This window comes from Salmo trutta, chromosome 29 (genome assembly GCF_901001165.1).
Source record: "Salmo trutta chromosome 29, fSalTru1.1, whole genome shotgun sequence".
NCBI lineage: Eukaryota > Metazoa > Chordata > Actinopteri > Salmoniformes > Salmonidae > Salmo > Salmo trutta.
The window spans coordinates 8,510,082-8,528,353 of NC_042985.1; the positions used below are offsets into that span (position 1 = coordinate 8,510,082).

Here is an 18,272-nt window from a genome sequence, read left to right on the forward strand (position 1 = left end):
TTTCTGACCGTTTGAGCAGACACATGCACATGTATGGCCTGCTGGAGGTCATTTTGCAGGGCTCTGGCAGTGCTTCTCCTGCTCCTCCTTACACAAAGGCGGAGGTAGCGGTCCTGCTGCTGGGTTGTTGCCCTCCTACGACCTCCTCCACGTCTCCTGATGTACTGGCCTGTCTCCTGGTAGCGCCTCCATGCTCTGGACACTGCGCTGACAGATACAGCAAACCTTCTTGCCACAGCTCGCATTGATGTGCCATCCTGGATGAGCTGCACTACCTGAGCCACTTGTGTGGGTTGTAGACTCCGTCTCATGCTACCACTAGAGTGAAAGCACTGCCAGCATTCAAAAGTGACCAAAACATCAGCCAGGAAGCATAGGAACTGAGAAGTGGTCTGTGGTCCCCACCTGCAGAACCACTCATTTATTGGGGGTGTCTTGCTAATTGCCTATAATTTCCACCTGTTGTCTATTCCATTTGCACAACAGCATGTGAAATGTATTGTCAATCAGTGTTGCTTCCTAAGTGGACAGTTTGATTTCACAGAAGTGTGATTGACTTGGAGTTACATTGTGTTGTTTAAGTGTTCCCTTTATTTTTTTGAGCAGTGTATTTAAGCAATTTTAAAATAAGGCAGTAAAGTAACAAAATGTGGAAAAAGTGAAGGGGTCTGAATACTTTCCGAAAGCACTGTTTAAGCTGTTCACTTTTTTATTCGTTTACCTTTTGCATTTTGAAATGTCACAACAGCCAAGCAGGTGTCAGGCAGGACCTCCAGACTGAAGTTCTCTGATGCAGAAGGTGAATATTTTAAAACATTCTCCACCAGCATCTCCAATAACTCATGGTCCATACTCTCCTGAATGTTCTCCAGCAAGGCTGAGGTGGACCCCTGCTCTTCCTCGTCCGTTGGTGCACTCACACTAACCATCTCCCCCTGAATCTCAGGAGGAGCTGTGTTTCCACCCTGAAGTAAGTCTTTTGGACCAGTAGCAGCTGAGAATGAACAAGTTGATTTCTGTAAATGTAAAGGCAAGAAACTCTGCCTAATATAAGAATTGTTGAGGGGGGGCAAACTCTTTCTGTGGAAATTGTCTGTTGTCACAAACTGTGCCAGGAAAAGAGCCTAGTTGCCATAATTTCGAAACCCTTTAAAAAAAAATCATTTTTAGGACAACTAGTTACCGACAACAAAAAACAATTTACCATGATTTCTGTGTTAATATAGAGGAATTAAGAAATAATCTATCTTTTTGAATAGTAGTGGTACGCTGCTAAACTGAAAATGTGGACTCAGTAGAAAACTTTGTGATAAAAGCACACAATTTGGCACAGAGGTAAATACAGTTGAAGTCGCAAGTTTACATACACATTAGCCAAATACATTTAAACTTGTTTTTTCACAATTCCTGACATTTAATCCTAGTACAAATTCCCTGTTTTAGGTCAATTAGGATCACCACTTTACTTGAAGAATGTCAAATGTCAGAATAATAGTAGAGAGAATTATTTATTTCAGCTTTTATTTCTTTCATCACATTCCCAGTGGGTCAGAAGCTTACATACACTCAATTAGTATTTGGTAGCATTGCCTTTAAATTGTTTGTTTAACTTGGGTCAAACGTTTCAGGTAGCCTTCCACAAGCTTCCCACAATAACTTGGGTGAATTTTGGGCCATTCCTCCTGACAGCTGATGTAACTGAGTCAGGTTTGTAGGCCTCCTTGCTCGCACAGACTTTTTCAGTTCTGCCCACAAATGTTCTATAAGATTGAGGTCAGGGCTTTGTGATGGCCACTCCAATACCTTGACTTTGTTGTCCTTAAGCCATTTTACCACAACTTTGGAAGTGTGCTTAGGGTCATTGTCCATTTGGAAGACCCATTTGTGACCAAGCTTTAACTTCCTGACTGATGTCTTGAGATGTTGCTTCAATAAATCCACATAATTTTCCTCCCTCATGATGCCATCTATTTTGTGATGTGCACCAGTCCCTCCTGCAGCAAAGCACCCCCACAACATGATGCTGCCACCCCCGTGCCTCACGGTTGGGATGGTGTTCTTTGGCTTGTAAGCCTCCCCCTTTTTCCTCCAAACACAATGATGGTCATTATGGCCAAACAGTTCTATTTTTGTTTCATCAGACCAGTGGACATTTCTCCAAAAAGTACAATCTTTGTCCCCATGTGCAGTTGCAAACCGTAGTCTAGCTTTTTTTAATGGCGGTTTGGAGCAGTGGCTTCTTCCTTGCTGAGTGGCCTTTCAGGTTATGTCGCTATAGGACTCGTTTTACCGTGGATATAGATACTTTTGTACCTGTTTCCTCCAGCATCTTCACAAGGTCCTTTGCTGTTGTTCTGGGATTGATTTGCACTTGTCGCACCAAAGTACGTTCATCTCTAGGAGACAGAACGTGTCTCCTTCCTGAGTGGTATGATGGCTGCGTGGTCCCATGGTGTTTATACTTGCGTACTATTGTTTGTACAGATGAGCATGGTACCTTCAGGCATTTGGAGAAAGCTCCCAAGGATGAACCAGACTTGTCTACAATTTTCTTTCTGAGGTCTTGGCTGATTTCTTTTGATTTTCCCATGATGTCAAGCAAAGAGGCACTGAATTTGAAGTAGGCTTTGAAATACATCCACGGGTACACCTCCAGTTGACTCAAATGATGTCAATTAACCTACCTAGCTTCTAAAGCCATGACATAATTTTCTGGAATTTTCCAAACTGTTTAAAGGCACAGTCAACTTAGTGCATGTAAACTTCTGACCCACTGGAATTTTGATACAGTGAATTATAAATGAAATAATTTGTCTGTCAACAATTGTTGGAAAAATACTTGTGTCATGCTGTCACGTCCTGACCGGTAATAGGGGTTATTTGTTATTGTAGTTTGGTCAGGACGTGGCAGAGGGTATTTGTTTTATGTGGTTCGGGGTGGTGGTTTGTTTAGTAGGGTATTTGATTTATGTATTCCGGGGGGTTTTGGGCACTGTTCTATGTTAGTGCATTTCTATGTTCTGTCTAGTCTTTTGTATTTCTATGTTTTAGTTAATTGGGGTTGGACTCTCAATTGGAGGCAGGCGTTTTCTAGTTGCCTCTGATTGAGAGTCCTATATATAGGTATGTGTTTGTTGAGTATTTTGTGGGAGATTGTTCTGTGTATAGCCTTGTGCCTTACCAGCCTGTGAATAGTCGTTGTGTTTTCTTTGTGTACGTGTTTATTTTGGTTCTCCTTCTTGTCCGTTTATAATAAAGAAGATGAGTGCACATTTCCCCGCTGCATTCTGGTCTAAATCCGACGATAACCGTTACACATGCACAAAGTAGATGTCCTAACTGACTTACCAAAACTATAGTTTGTTAACAAGAAATTTGTGGAGTGGTTGAAAAACGAGTTTTAATGACTCTAACTTAAGTTTATGTAAACTTCCGACTTCAACTGTATGTCTACAGTAGCTGAGAAACTAATACTAAGTGTATATTGTGTAGTAAGTTGTTAGTAGCCCATGTGCCTCACCCTAATAATCTATTTTCACCTCTTAATTTCGCTTACTGTTCTGACTTGGTCGTGCACATGTAGCCTGTAACCTGTTTTTGAGAAATGTAATCATCGAATACTGTAAGAGCTTTCATTGTCTGCTTATATGCCCCTTTATTTATTCTACGGTTCTGACTTGGTGTACAGGGAGAACACTGTAAGAACGACACATGTTCTGAATTCTGTCACTGTACATGTAACAAATAGTTACATAGACTACATTCGTCCTAGCTCGCTCATTAATGTCTTAATCGAAATTACGGATTGCTTCTTATCCGCTTGTCGTCCTCTTCATTGTCAGTAGAAACCACATTTGTTTAAGCAAATCAGCCATATCAGATATGTTTTTTTAAATGATGCTGAATGAACTGTTTTGCTACCAGACAAGGCTCCGCTGATAGCCAGATGTAGCAGTGGTAAGGTGTTGGGAATCTGAGGTTGGGACAGCTTTATGTTGGCTCTAACAGTTTGTGGGCACCGTTTGTCACCGTTATAGTGCAATTAATGTATTGTTTAGTGTTGTGCTGTGTAGTGGCTTTGCTGGCATGCATCCCACTTGTTTATTTTTTTGCCCCCACCAAGATTTACATGCTAAAATCGCCACTGCTCCCCTCTATTTTCCTGGCTCCCTGTCCTCCGATCCTTTTCTTAACTCCCTTTACTTTCCTTGTTTCCTTGCTCCCTTTCCTTCCCTAGCATCCTTTTCCCTCCTCCGTTCCTACTTCTGTTTCCTTTCCTCCATTCCTAGCTTCCTTTCCTTGTTCCCCATTGCTTCCTTTCATTTCCTCAATTCCTAGACTAATTTCCCCTTTCCCAGCACCCTTTCCTAGGAAAGGAGGAAAGCTAAGAGAGTAGGAGAGGAAAATAAGCAAATTAAGGAAAGAGAGCAAGAATAGGAAGAAATTAAGCTAGGAAAGGAAGAAAGGAAAGGGAGCTAGGAAAATAAAATAGGGAAAGGGGGCTAGGAAAAGACGGAAAGGAAGTTCAAAGGATAGGAGGAAAGGAAATGAGCTGGGAAAGTCGAGGAGAAAAGGGAGCTAGGAATGGGAATATAGCTAGGAAAGGAGGAAAGAGCTAGGAAATAAGGAAAGGAAGCTCAGAAAGGATAGGAGGTAAGGGGGCTAGGAAAGGAAATTAGAAACAGGAGCTAGGAAAGGAAAGAGAGCTAGGAAAGGAGGAAAGGGAGCTAGGAAAGGAGGAAAGGAAGTTAGAAAAGAAAAGGAAGCAAGAAAATAAAAAAGAACGAAAGCTTCATTCCTCCCTACTAACACCGAAATCATGGTGAATTGTGTGCTTGTCAGAAAATAGTTGTCCTATAATTTCAGAAAGATCAAAAAAAGGTTAAGAAATTACAACATTTATGAGCCCTTGGTGTCAAAATTGACCCTTGTTGGCGCTTTTAGGCTTTGACATGGACTCTTTGACATGTTTCTCTGTGAACATTTTTATTTTTGAGAGTGAAAAACCAAAAAAGAAAAACCAAACCAGGAAACTTTTTACCAAGAAAACGGAATTCAGGAATATCCCAAACTGAATTTTGGAAAAATGAAGAAACTAGGAAAAAGGAGGAAAGAGAGCTAAGAAAGTAAAAAAGGAAAGGGAGCTAGGAAAAGAGGAAAGGAACCTAGGAAAGGAAAGGAAGCTAGAAAATAAAAAAGGAAAGAAAGCTAGGAAAGGAAAGAAGGAAAGAGAGCTAGGAAAGAAAAGAAGGAAACGGATATAGGGAAGGAGAAAGGGGGCGGCAGGTAGCCAAGTGGCTTTAGAGCGTCGGACGAGTAACCGAAAGGTTGCTAGATCGAATCCCCGAGCTGACAAGGTAAAAATCTGTTGTTCTGCCTCTGAACAAGGCAGTTAACCCACGGTTCCTCGGCCGTCATTGTAAATAAGAATTTGTTCTGAATTGACTTGCTTAGTTAAATAAAAGAAAGCTAGGAAAGTAGATAGGAGATAAGGAAAGGGGATAAGGAGGAAAGATAAGAAAAGAGGAAGCTAGGAAAGAAAAGGGAGCTAGGTTAGGAGGAAAGCAATATAGGAAATGAGTAAGTAGGAAAGTGATCTCGGTAAGTAGCAAAGGGATCTTGGAAAGAAAAGGAGTTGTGAAAGTGTAGAAAAGTAGAAAAAAAGTGTATGTGGTAGGGAATAACTATGGCCAGTAGATTAGTGACAGACCATTTGCTGTGGGCCTGCAGCTGGACTAGATCAGTTACAGTACAAGGGGCTCAACAGCACCCTGGCTAGATTAATGGTGTAATGTCATCTCTGCTTTTCGTGGCTAGATCACCGGTAGTGGCAGGTAACTACATCAAGACTGTCAGATCCCAATTTTACAGGAATTGTTTACAATAATCATGAAACAGTGGATGATAAAAATGATTGTGAACCATTACAAGATATTGAACCCAAAACATTCCTTTCACCAACATTGGACCTAGTCTATGAATCGTGAGCAATATACATTTGTATGTAGGCCATATGTTGAGCATAGAGTTCTTAGAACAGCTTTACAGACATATTTCCATCATTACCAAAACAACCCCTCCCACATAGATCACAATTTAATTTTACTCACTTACCAGTTTTTGGTTTGCCTGAGTTCACAGCAGATGGTGTTTCCTAAACATAAAAAACTTGTGTTATTCCTATTTTTCTTGTTTTTTGTATTTTACTATTTAATGGAGAAATGTTCAGGCTTTTTTTGTTGATAGAATCACCTACAGAACATTGACCAAACTTCCTTGAAACACATGTACTATTAGGGACAGACAGAAATGTACTGGGGAGGGTTGTGTTTTTTTTCTGGGCACAAGGGAGGGTAGTGTATATTTTCCCTGGTTAATATTTGCTTTTCTGCTTGTATTTTTTCTATGAACAATGGCTTGACTTACAGTGCATTCAGAAAGTATTCAGACACTCTACCATAAAGGCCTGATTGGTGGAGTGCTGCAGAGATGGATGTCCTGAGATGGATGTCCTTCTGGAAGGTTCTCCCATCTCAACAGAGGAACTCTGGAGCTCTGTCAGAGTGACCATCTGGTTCTTGATCACCTCCCTGACCAAGGCCCTTCTCCCCCGATTGCTCACTTTGGCTGGGCGGCCAGCTCTAGGAAGAGTCTTGATGTTTCCAAACTTCTTCCATTGAAGAATGATGGAGGCCACTGTGTTCTTGGGGACCTTCAATGCTGAAGAAATGTTTTGGAACCTTTCTGCAGATCTGTGCCTCTACACAATTCTGTCTCTGAGCTCTACGGACAATTCCTTTGACCTCATGGCTGGGTTTTTGCTCTGACATGCACTGTCAACTGTGGGACCTTATATAGACGTGTGTGTGCCTTTCCAAATCATGTCCAATCAATTGAATTTACCACAGGTGGACTCTAATCAAGTTGTAGAAACAGGATGCACCTGAGCTCAATTTCGAGTCTCATAGCAAAGGGTCTGAATACTTATTTAAATAAGGTATTTCTGTTTTTATTTTTAATACATTTGCAAATATTTCTAAAAACCTGTTTTTGCTTTGTCATTGTGGGGTATTGTGTGGAGATTGATGAGGAACAAAATGTATTAAATCAATTTTAGAATAAGGCTGTAACGTAACAAAATGTGGAAAAGGAGAAGGGGTCTGAATACTTTCCCAATGCACTGTACTTTTGATATTTCCCTAATAAAGTTTAGAAACGTTTGTGATGGTTTGGTTTGGTGTGGCTATTATTAAGGTTTACATACTACAGGCCTATGATATGAAGTCAGTACGCCCTGGCGCTCCAACTGACTCTGACAGTTGAACTTGAGTTGAGGAAGACTGCAGGCCTACCAGAGTTACTCCTATAATCTAACAATATAATGCTTACCTTTATACAACTTATTCTGATAGAAAATTAACAAATTAGCCTCCTTCTGTATTGCTATATCTGTATAGCAGACGCAGTAGCCATCTGACATAAAGAAATGCATGTTGGTGTCTAGCATGCCACTGGCATATCTATTTCTCTATCTCTCTGGGGTTAGGCCTAAGCTTCTCTTCATTTTATATTCAATTAATATTCAATTATTATTCAATTATTTAAAAAAAATATCATACAGTGGACAACTAAACCTATAGGCCTATGCATGCAATGCCTCTGATACGTTTAGTGTTAAAATTTCTGACAGCTGAACCGTGAGATGGACAATTATTATTTTAGGAAAGTAGCCTAAAAACCAATAAAAAAATGTGGGTATACATGTTTGCATATGCTACACATCGAAACACAAGGAATAGTGTTTTTGTTATAGCTGTTTTTAAGGACACGTAAATGTGGCTCATTTGGCCAACATGCCTTGTTTAATGATGGCGTTGGCTGCGCCAGGTCGGATCTGAATGTATCTGGTAAAGCCCCGCCTTATCTCAGCTCACTGGTCACCATAGCAACACCCACCTGTAGCACCCGCTCCAGCAGGTATATTGCACGGATCATCCCCAAAGCCAACACTTACTTTGGCCGATTTTCCATCCAGTTCTCTGCTGCCAATGACTGGAACGAATTGCAAAAATCTCTGAAGCTGGAGTCTTATATCTCCCTCTCTAACTTCAAGCATAAGCTGTCAGAGCAGCTTACCGATCACTGTACCAGTACACAGCCAATCTGTAAATAGCACACCCGACTACCTCATCCCCATATTATTACTTACCCTCTTGCTCTTTTGCACCCCAGTATCTCTACTTGCACATCGTCATCATCTGCACATATATCACACTAGTATTAATGCTAAGTTGTAATTATTTTTGAATCTATGGCCTATTTATTGCCTACCTCCCTACTCTTCTACATTTGCACACACTGAACATAGATTCTTTCTATTTTTATTTTCTTTTGTTATTGACTGTACGTTTGTTTATGTGTAACTCTGTTGTTTTTGTCGCACTGCTTTGCTTTATCTTGGCCAGGTCGCAGTTGTAAATGAGAACTTGTTCTCAACTGGCCTACCTGGTTAAATAAAGGTGAAATAAAAAATAAAAAACTTTGGATGTCCGTTAAATTTCTCAAATGTCCGGTAAATTAAAATTAGCCTGTCATGTTGTCCGGTGCCACATTTTCCCAAAGGAAACTCTGAAATGTTTTATGAAGATTTTTGAATATTCGTCAATTGGATGGAAACCTAGCTATAGATACCCAAATCAAATCAAATCAAATGTATTTATATAGCCCTTCGTATATCAGCTGAAATCTCAAAGTGCTGTACAGAAACCCAGTCTAAAACCCCAAACAGCAAGCAAAGCATGTGAAAGAAGCACGGTGGCTAGGAAAAACTCCCTAGGAAAAACTCCCTAGAAAGGCCAAAAACCTAGGAAGAAACCTAGAGAGGAACCCTAAAGACTCTGGCGAGTGTGCTAGTCCAGAGTCACTTTGATTATGACTGTACATCATTGTTCACCAGCAGCCCCAAACATCTAAAGAATAAGCTACCATCCAAACAACCTTGTAAGAATTGTACTTAAAACCTCTCTTGGATAGGGGGCAGTATTTTCACGTCCAGATGAAAAGCATGCCCAAAGTAAACTGCCTGCTACTCAGGCCCAGAAGGATGTCCATATAATTAGTAGATTTGGATAGAAAACACTCAGAAGTTTCTACAACTGTTAGAATAATGTCTGTGAGTATAACAGAACTGGCAGGCGAAACCCCGAGCACAATCCATCCAGGGAATTGTTTTGTTGTTGATGTCAATGTGTTTTCCATTAGGTTTCTATAGGAAGCCCTATTTAATAGGAACCTGGTTGCAGTTCCTATGACTTCCACTAGATGACAACAGTCTTTAGAAATTGATTGATGTTTTTCTTTTGAGAAATGAAGAAGTATTGCTGTTCTTTGTAAGTGTCACTCCTGTGGACTCTACTGTTTTGGTGCGTGTGAACTGGAACGTGCTTCACGTTGTTTTTATCCGGTATTAGAAACAGAGAAACAGTTCATTCCGTCTTAAATTTGACAGAATATTTACGTTTCAGGGTACCTAAGGTTGGATTAGGAACGTTGTTTGAAATGTTTGGACCAAGTTTACAGGTAACTTATTAGATACTTTGTAGTCATGTTGGAACCGGTGTATTTCTAAATCAAACGCGTCAAATAAATGGACATTTTGTGTATATAAAGAAGGAATTTATCAAACAAAACGACCATTCATTGTGTCACTGAGACATTTGGAATTGCAAAAAGAAGAAGATCTTCAAAGGTAAGGCATTTATTATATGGCTATTTCTGACTTTTCTGTCGCACCTGCCTGATTGAAATATGATTTTCATGTGTTTGTTCCTCAGATAATCGCATGGTTTGCTTTCGCCGTAAAGCCTTTTTGAAATCTGACACAGCGGCTGGATTAACAAGAAGTTAAGCTTTATTATGATGTATTACACTTCTATTTTCGTGAAGGTTGAATATTGATATTACTGTAGTTTGAATTTCGTGCACTGCAATTTCACTGGATGTTGTCAAATCAATCCTGCTAATGGGATTTGAGTGGTAGTCGCATTTAAGGGATCCCTAAGAGGTTTTTAAGCCCAATCGTCCAGAATGCCACACTAAATACATTTGCCAAGAAGGGGAATTTTGATGTGGAGAATCTGTTTAAGGGTAAAATTGACTCCAACCAATCACGATGTAATCTTTTCTAAGACAGAGAGGGATGCAGTTCAATCATTGTCCAAAAATTAATGGATTGTGTTTAAAAAAGCAGACAAAGGTGGCGCTACAGTAGTGTGGACTAAAGACAAATATGTGACAGAAGCCTACCGTCAATTAGACAATGATGAATTCTATCAATCTCTTACCTTCAACCCTATAGAGGACGTAAAAACTGAATTGAAACAGATCCATTTTGGATCCTTCTAATAACCATTTCTTTGACCGGATTATATGGTGGGGACGCTGTTTTGGTCCGGCTCAGAAGATTAACTTATTTCCTTCCACCAATACCTTAACAGCATTAACCCTAACATCAAACTAACTATGGAGTACAGCAAGGATAACATTCATTTTTTGGATGACAAAAAATGTTGTTTGTTGTTTGCACACATGAATCTTTATGAAGCCTACAGATGGGAATACCATTCTGAGGGCAGACAGCTTTCACCCCAAAAGGCTAAAAGAGAACATTCCATATGGCCAATTCTAAAGAGTCGGCAGAATTTGCGATCAAGTAACAGACTACAGTGTCAAATCTGCTGAATTGGAGAATCGTTTCTTGAATCGGGGCTACAGTGTTCAGGTCCTGAAAGATGTAGGTATAAGGGCTGGATTACTTGACAGAGAGAACTTGTTGCGAAGGGGACTGCCTTGTGATACATCAGAGATAGAGTATTTTGTTACAAAATACAGCGCTGAAGCAGAGAATATTAAAAGAATCATAAAAAATAATTGGGGAATCATCCAAAGTGATACGCTACTACGCCAAGTTTTCCCTGAGCCACCAGTCATAAGCTTTAAGAGATGTCCTACCCTAAATGACAAATTAGTCCACAGCTATCTTCCTGGTGACTCTCAAAAAACTTGGCTTGACCACAAACCCAAGGGCTCTTTTAAATGTAACCAGTGCAACCATTGCAGAAATATTGCACAGAAAAGTATTTTGTTGACACGGCTTCTAAAATGGAGTATTACGTCAAGCATTTCATTAACTGCAAAACCACTCATGTCATCTACAGATTGGAATGTCCACAGTGCAAGGTGTTCTACATTGGACGGACAAAGAGACGCCTTCAAGACCACTTAGGGGTACACAAGTACACCATACAGGTAGGCAATGAAGACTACCCCATGGCAAGGCACTACAAGTCCTTACACCATGGCAACCCTGCCTCCCTACAAGCTATGGGTACTGATCATGTTCCGGCCTCAATTAGAAAAGGGGACCGTCTTAAACAGTTAAACCAAAGAGAAAGTTTTGGGATTTACAAACTACAGGCCACTAAGTACCCTGGTTTAAATGAAGATATGGATTTCTCACCCTTCCTGTAGGGTCGTGATAGGTCCATTTGTTGTCATCTAGTGGACATTTTGCTCAATTGCCCTCAGCTATGTTTAGACTGTTGTTGTCCATGTTTGCTGTGTTCTAGTGTACTATGGAATATATTGCTTTCCTATTCTTGACACTTCTCCCAGTCATATTTAAGGTTAGAACTACCTTTCTAGGCATTCTGATGCTTCTAATTGGAGTTGAATTTTTTGATAACATAGCTACAGTATTTCACTTTTTTTGCTTAAAGGTATGTGTAATCAAATTAGGGCTAATTGGAAAAGCTGTTCAAAAGAGGACATTGTATTATTATTTCTTTGTACTCCCTGACGAAGGCCAGGCAGCTGAAATGCGTAGGATTTTTAAAACTTTGTTGCCATTGAACATGCCATACAAATAAAGGTATTTTAATTCATTATATGAAGAGTGCCTTGGTCCTCCTTTGTTTTTGATGAGGGGGGAGGGTGTTCCGTTTAGTTTAGGGGGGTGCACTTTTTTTATGACACCTTGAGTTGGACCAGCCCCTCCTCCCCAGAAAATGTTGATCTGTCGCTTAAAATCATGGTACTGTATATAAGATTTTGGAAAAAGGACACCAACAGTGTCTTGAGGCTGTAAAAGGATCATGATTGGACATTTTCATGGACCACTGACCTGTGAACTTGTGACCCCATCTGGTGGCAGACGAACGGTCAGTTTCAGCATTCCTTGATCCAACTTGATCTCATGCACTTGCTTCCCAAGAACCTTCTGCCTGGCTGTGCATGGGACAGAAAATACACAATCTTACCAATTTATAAAGCTCCAAAGTTTGAAACCAGCAACTGAAATCGCAGCCATGAGAATTTTTTGTAGCAACTCTTGTTTCCTACAGACAACAGTATTCCTATTCTCTATACTTGACCTTGGGTATCACTTTATTTGTATATTACCAAACAGGTGCTTTGTAGGTGTTTCAACTAACTAGCCACTAACCCTAACCAGGGAACTGTAACTGCTTTTCAACATCATATTCATAATCTCCAGCACCATCACCCCCAACATCAACATGTGTAAACAACATCAACATGTGTAAACAACATCAACATGTGTAAACGGCAGGTTTTTATTAATTGCCGTCAAAAAGATAGAAGAAGATACGTGTTACCAATGACAGAAACACTGCCATATTCTAGTGTGCATCATGTCATTGTAATACTGCAGTGGGCAAATTATGGTCACACAGATTGTTTCTTGGTAGTTTTCAAAAAATCTACTTTGAAAACGAATGTACACACCTCACACACATGGTTAACCTGTTTAGGATAGGGGGCAGTATTTTCACGGCCGGATAAAAAACGTACCCGATTTAATCTGGTTATTACTCCTGCCCAGAAACTAGAATATGCATATAATTATTTGATTTGGATAGAAAACACCCTAAAGTTTCTAAAACTGTTTGAATGGTGTCTATGAGTATGTCAGAACTCATATGGCAGGTCAAAACCTGAGAAGATTCTATATGGGAAGTGCCCTGTCTGACCATTTCTTGGCCTTCTGTAGCCTCTTTATCGAAAATAGAGGATCTCTGCTGTAACGTGACATTTTCTAAGGCTCCCATAGGCTCTCAGAAGGCGCCAGAACGGGGAATGATAACTCTGCAGTCCCTGGGCGAAAAACAGTAGGGGTTTTGGAAAGTTGTCATTCTGAGAACAATGACACTGGTGCGCGCGTGCATGTGAAGACTCAATTTTCTATTTTCAGTGTTTGAACGAAAACAAGGTCTCCCGGTTGGAATATTATCGCTATTTTACGAGAAAAAACGCATAAAAATTGATTTTAAATAGCGTTTGACATGCTTCGAAGTACGGTAATGGAATATTTTCAAATGTTTTGTCACGATACGCTCCGGCGCGTCACCCTTCGGATAGTGTCTTGAACGCAAGAACAAAACGCAGCTATTTGGATATAACTATGGATTATTTGGAACCAAAACAACATTGGGTGTTGAAGTAGAAGTCCTGGGAGTGCATTCTGACGAAGAACAGCAAAGGTAATCCAATTTTTCTTATAGTAAATCTGAGTTTGGTGAGTGCCAAACTTGGTGGATGTCAAAATAGCTAGCCATGATGGCCGGGCTATCTACTCAGAATATTGCAAAAATGTGCTTTCACCGAAAAGCTATTTTAAAATCGGACACCGCGATTGCATAAAGGAGTTCTGTATCTATAATTCTTAAAATAATTGTTATGTTTTTTGTCAACGTTTATCGTGAGTAATTTAGTAAATTCACCGGAAGTTTTCGGTGGGTATGCTAGTTCTGAACGTCACATGCTAATGTAAAAAGCTGGTTTTTGATATAAATATGAACTTGATTGAACAAAACATGCATGTATTGTATAACATAATGTCCTAGGAGTGTCATCTGATGAAGATCATCAAAGGTTAGTGCTGCATTTAGCTGTGGTTTTGGTTTTTGTGACATTATATGCTAGCTTGAAAAATGGGTGGGTGTGTGATTATTTCTGGCTGGGTACTCTCCTGACATAATCTAATGTTTTGCTTTCGTTGTAAATCCTTTTTGAAATCGGACAATGTGGTTAGATAAAGGAGAGTCTTGTCTTTAAAATGGTGTAAAATAGTCATATGTTTGAAAAATGTAAGTTTTTGGATTTTTTAGGTGTTTGTAATTCGCGCCACGCTCTATCATTGGATATTGGCGAGGCATTCCGCTAGCGGAACATCTAGATGTAAGATACCTGTACCATGTCAGATATAGAGTTGAAATGTATACCATTTTGAGTTTGCATATCAATATTACACTATATACATCACAGACAACTGAGATATAACAAAACCGTTTCACTTTATTTTTTACTCTTTGCTACATTGTAGAATTATAGTGAAGACATCAAAACTATGAAATGGAATCATGTAGTAACCAAAAAAAGTGTTAAAAAAATCAAAATATATTTTAGATTCTTCAAAGTAGCCACCCTTTGCTTTGATGACAGCTTTGCACACTCTTGGCATTCTCTCAACCAGCTTCACCCGTACTGCTTTTCCAACAGTCTTGAAGGAGTTCCCACATATGCTGAGCACTTGATGGCTGCTTTTCCTACACTCTGCAGTTCTACTCATCCCAAAGCATCTCAATTGGGTTGAGGTTGGGTGATTGTGGAGGCCAGGTCATCTGATGCAGCACTCCATCACTCTCCTTCTTGATCAAATAGCCCTTACACAGTCTGGAGGTGTGTTGGGTCATTGTCCTGTTGAAAAACAAATGATAGTCCCACTAAGCCCAAACCAGATGAGATGGCATATCGCTACGGAATGCTGTGGTAGCCATGCTGGTTACATGTGCCTTGAATTGTAAATAAATCACTGACAGTGTCAGCAGCAAAGCACCATCACACCTCATCCTCCATGCTTCACGGTGGGAACCAAATATGCAGAAATCGTCCGTTCATCTACTCTGCATCTCACAAAGACGCGGCGGTTGGAACCAAAAAATCTCAAATTTGTACTCATCGGACCGGTCTAATGTCCATTGCTTGTGTTTCTTGGCCCAAGCAGTCTCTTCTTATTGGTGTCCTTTAGAAGTCGTTTCTTTGCAGCAATTCGACCATGAAGGCCTGATTCACGCAGTCTCCTCTGAACAGTTGATGTTGAGATGTATCTGTTACTTGAACTGCAAAAGGGCTGCAATCTAAGGCTGGTAACTCTAATGAACTTATCCTCTGCAGGAGAGGTAACTCTGGGTTTTCCTTTCCTGTGGTGGACCTCATGAGAGCAGATTCATCATAGCGCTTGATGTTTTTTGCGACTGCACTTGAAGAAACTTTCAAAGTTCTTGACATGTTCAGGATTGACTTACCTTCATGTCTTAAAGTAATGATGGACTGTTGTTTCTCTTTGCTTATTTGAGCTGTTCTTGCCATAATATGGACTTGGTCTAATACCAAATAGGGCTATATTCTGTATACCCCATCTATCTTGTCACAACACAACTGATTGGCTCAAACACATTAAGAAAGAAAGAAATTCCACAAATTAACTTTTAACAAGGCACACCTGTTAAGGCTAGGGGGCAGTATTTTTACATTCGGATGAAAAGCATGCCCAGAGTAAACTGCCTGCTACTCAGGCCCAGAAGCTAAGATATGCATATTATTAGTAGATTTCAATAGCAAACACTCTGAAGTTTCTCAAACTGTGTGAATGATGTCTGTGAGTATAACAGAACTCATATGGCAGGCATAAACCTGAGAAAAATCCAACCAGGAAGTGAAAAGTCTGAGAATTGTAGTTCTTCTTTTGATTCTCTATTGACGCTACAGTGTCTGTGGGGGACGTTGCACTTCCTAAGGCTTCCATTGGCTGTCTAAAGCCTTCAGAAAGTGTTTTGAGCATTTTCCTGTCACTGGGCAGATAATAGGAGCTCAGTTACTGAGTGGTCTGCCTGGCAACAAAGAGATTGGATATGCGCAGTCACGCGAGCAAGCCGTTCCTTCTTTTTCTTCTTGAATGAATATACTATTGTCCGGTTGGAATATTATCTTAATTTTAAGTTAAAAATACCATAAAGATTGATTTTAAACAGCATTTGACATGCTTCTAAGTACGGTAATGGAACATTTTCACTTTTCGTCTCTCGTTCCGCGCTCGCGTGTTATGCCTTTGGATAAGTGATCTGTACGCACGAACAAAACGGAGGTATTTGTACATAAATATGGATTATTTCGAAACAAAAACAACATTTATTGTGGAAATAGCAGTCCTGGGAGTGCATTCTGAGGAAGATCAGCAAAGGTAAGAGAATATTTCTAATACTAATTCTGAGTTTAGGTTGCCCCGAACTTGGCAGGTGTATGAATAGCTCACCATGATGGCTGAGCTATGTACTCAGAATATTGAAAAATGTGCTTTCTCCGTAAAACTATTTTAAAGTCTGACACAGAGGTAGTCTATCTCAGCGGTTGCATCCAGGGGTAGTCTATCTCACAGACACCATTCAAACAGTTTTAGTGTTTTGTATCCAAATCTACTAATAATATGCATATTCTAGTTTCTGGGCCAGTGTAGTAACCTGTTTAAATTGGGTACGTTTTTCATCCGGCCGTGAAAATACTGCCCCCTTGCCCAGACAGGTTAAGGAGAAGTGTATCTTTAATTCTATGTAAAACACTTGTATCTTATATCAACGTTTATGATGAGTATTTCTGTAAATTGATGTGGCTCCCTGTAAAATCACTGGATGTTTTGGAGGCAAAACATTACTGAACGTAACGTGCCAATGTAAACTGAGATTTTTGAATATAAATATGAACTTTATCGAACAAACATACATGTATTGTGTAACATGAAGTCCTATGAGTGCCATCTGATGAAGATCATCAAAGGTTAGTGATTAATTTTATCTCTATTTCTGCTTTTTGTGACTCCTCTCTTTGGCTGGAAAATGGCTGTATGTTTTTTTGTGACTAGGCGCTGACCTAACATAATCATATGGTATGCTTTCGCCGTAAAGCCTTTTTGAAATCAGACACTGTGGCTGGATTAACAAGAAGTTTATCTTTAAAATGGTGTATAATACTTGTATGTTTGAGGAATTTTAATTATGAGATTTCTGTTGTTTGAATTTTTTGCACTTTCACTGGCTGTCCATTAACGGGATTTGAGCCCTAAGAAGTTTTAATTGTAATGCATTCCAGGTGACTACCTCATGAAGCTGGGAGAGAATGCCAATAGTGTGCAAAGCTGTCTTCAAGGCAAAGGGTGGCTACTTTGAAGAATCTAGAATATACCCTTTTTTGCTTACTTAATGATTCAATATGTGTTAATTCATGTACAAAATAGTAAAAATGAAGAACAACCCTGGAATGAGTAGGTGTGTCCAAAGTTTTGACTGGTACTAATATATATATATATATAAATAAAAGGCCAAACTCTTGAGGCCAAAGAGGGTGCTTTTGGTAGTTGACTGCAGGAAAGGGCTACACAACTTTAAGTAGGCAAAGGTTACTTTAGTAAGAACGTTTGGGGCATAAAGTAATAAAAAGCAGATATACACTAAGTGTACAAAGCCTCAATTCGTTGGGACATGGACTCTACAAGGTGTTGAAAGCGTTCCACAGGGATGCTGGCCCATGTTGACTCCAATGCTTCCCACAGTTGTGTCAAGTTGGCTGGATGTCCTTTGGGTGGTGGACCATTCTTGATACACACAAAAAAGTTATAACAATACTTTGTGTAGTGGTCTTTATAGGACAATGGCATGTTTTATTCAACAGCAAAAATTGTAGCCAACAATAATTTACAGAATACATATTCGAAACCAGACATGATTTAATATTCTTCCATGGAAATTGCAGAATTCAAATGTGCTTTGTTGAATCTTCAATCTTCCTATGTGAAACTATTTTATACAGTGGGTGGTTTGGAATTCCCATTGTTAGAGCCTATCCTGCCCATAATATACTAGGCAACACACACGTGGCCAGTACATTCATAAGAAGTGCCATTGTCTACATCGTTACCTAGCAACACACTACTGCTACTACTACTACTGTACTACTGCTACTAATACTAATACATTTGCCCATCCATGCAACTTATAAACTTCATCTTCACTGTAAAAAGCATCTGGACCAGTGGAGGCTGCTGAGGGGAAGGACAGCTCAAATGGAATGGCATCAAACCGTGTGTTTGATGTATTTGATACCATTCCACCAATTCCGCTCCAGCCATTACCACAAGCCCGTCA

General features: G+C 39.8%; 1 protein-coding gene across 1 annotated transcript in view; it reads right to left on the minus strand.

Annotated features, from left to right (window-relative positions):
* LOC115166857 (protein mono-ADP-ribosyltransferase PARP14-like) overlaps positions 1 to 18,272 on the minus strand; it is a 52,964-nt gene that overhangs the window by 32,801 nt on the left and 1,891 nt on the right. The window contains 3 exon segments of the mRNA XM_029720743.1: positions 722 to 994; positions 6,115 to 6,154; positions 12,182 to 12,285. Coding sequence (XP_029576603.1) covers positions 722 to 994; positions 6,115 to 6,154; positions 12,182 to 12,285 — 417 coding nt within the window.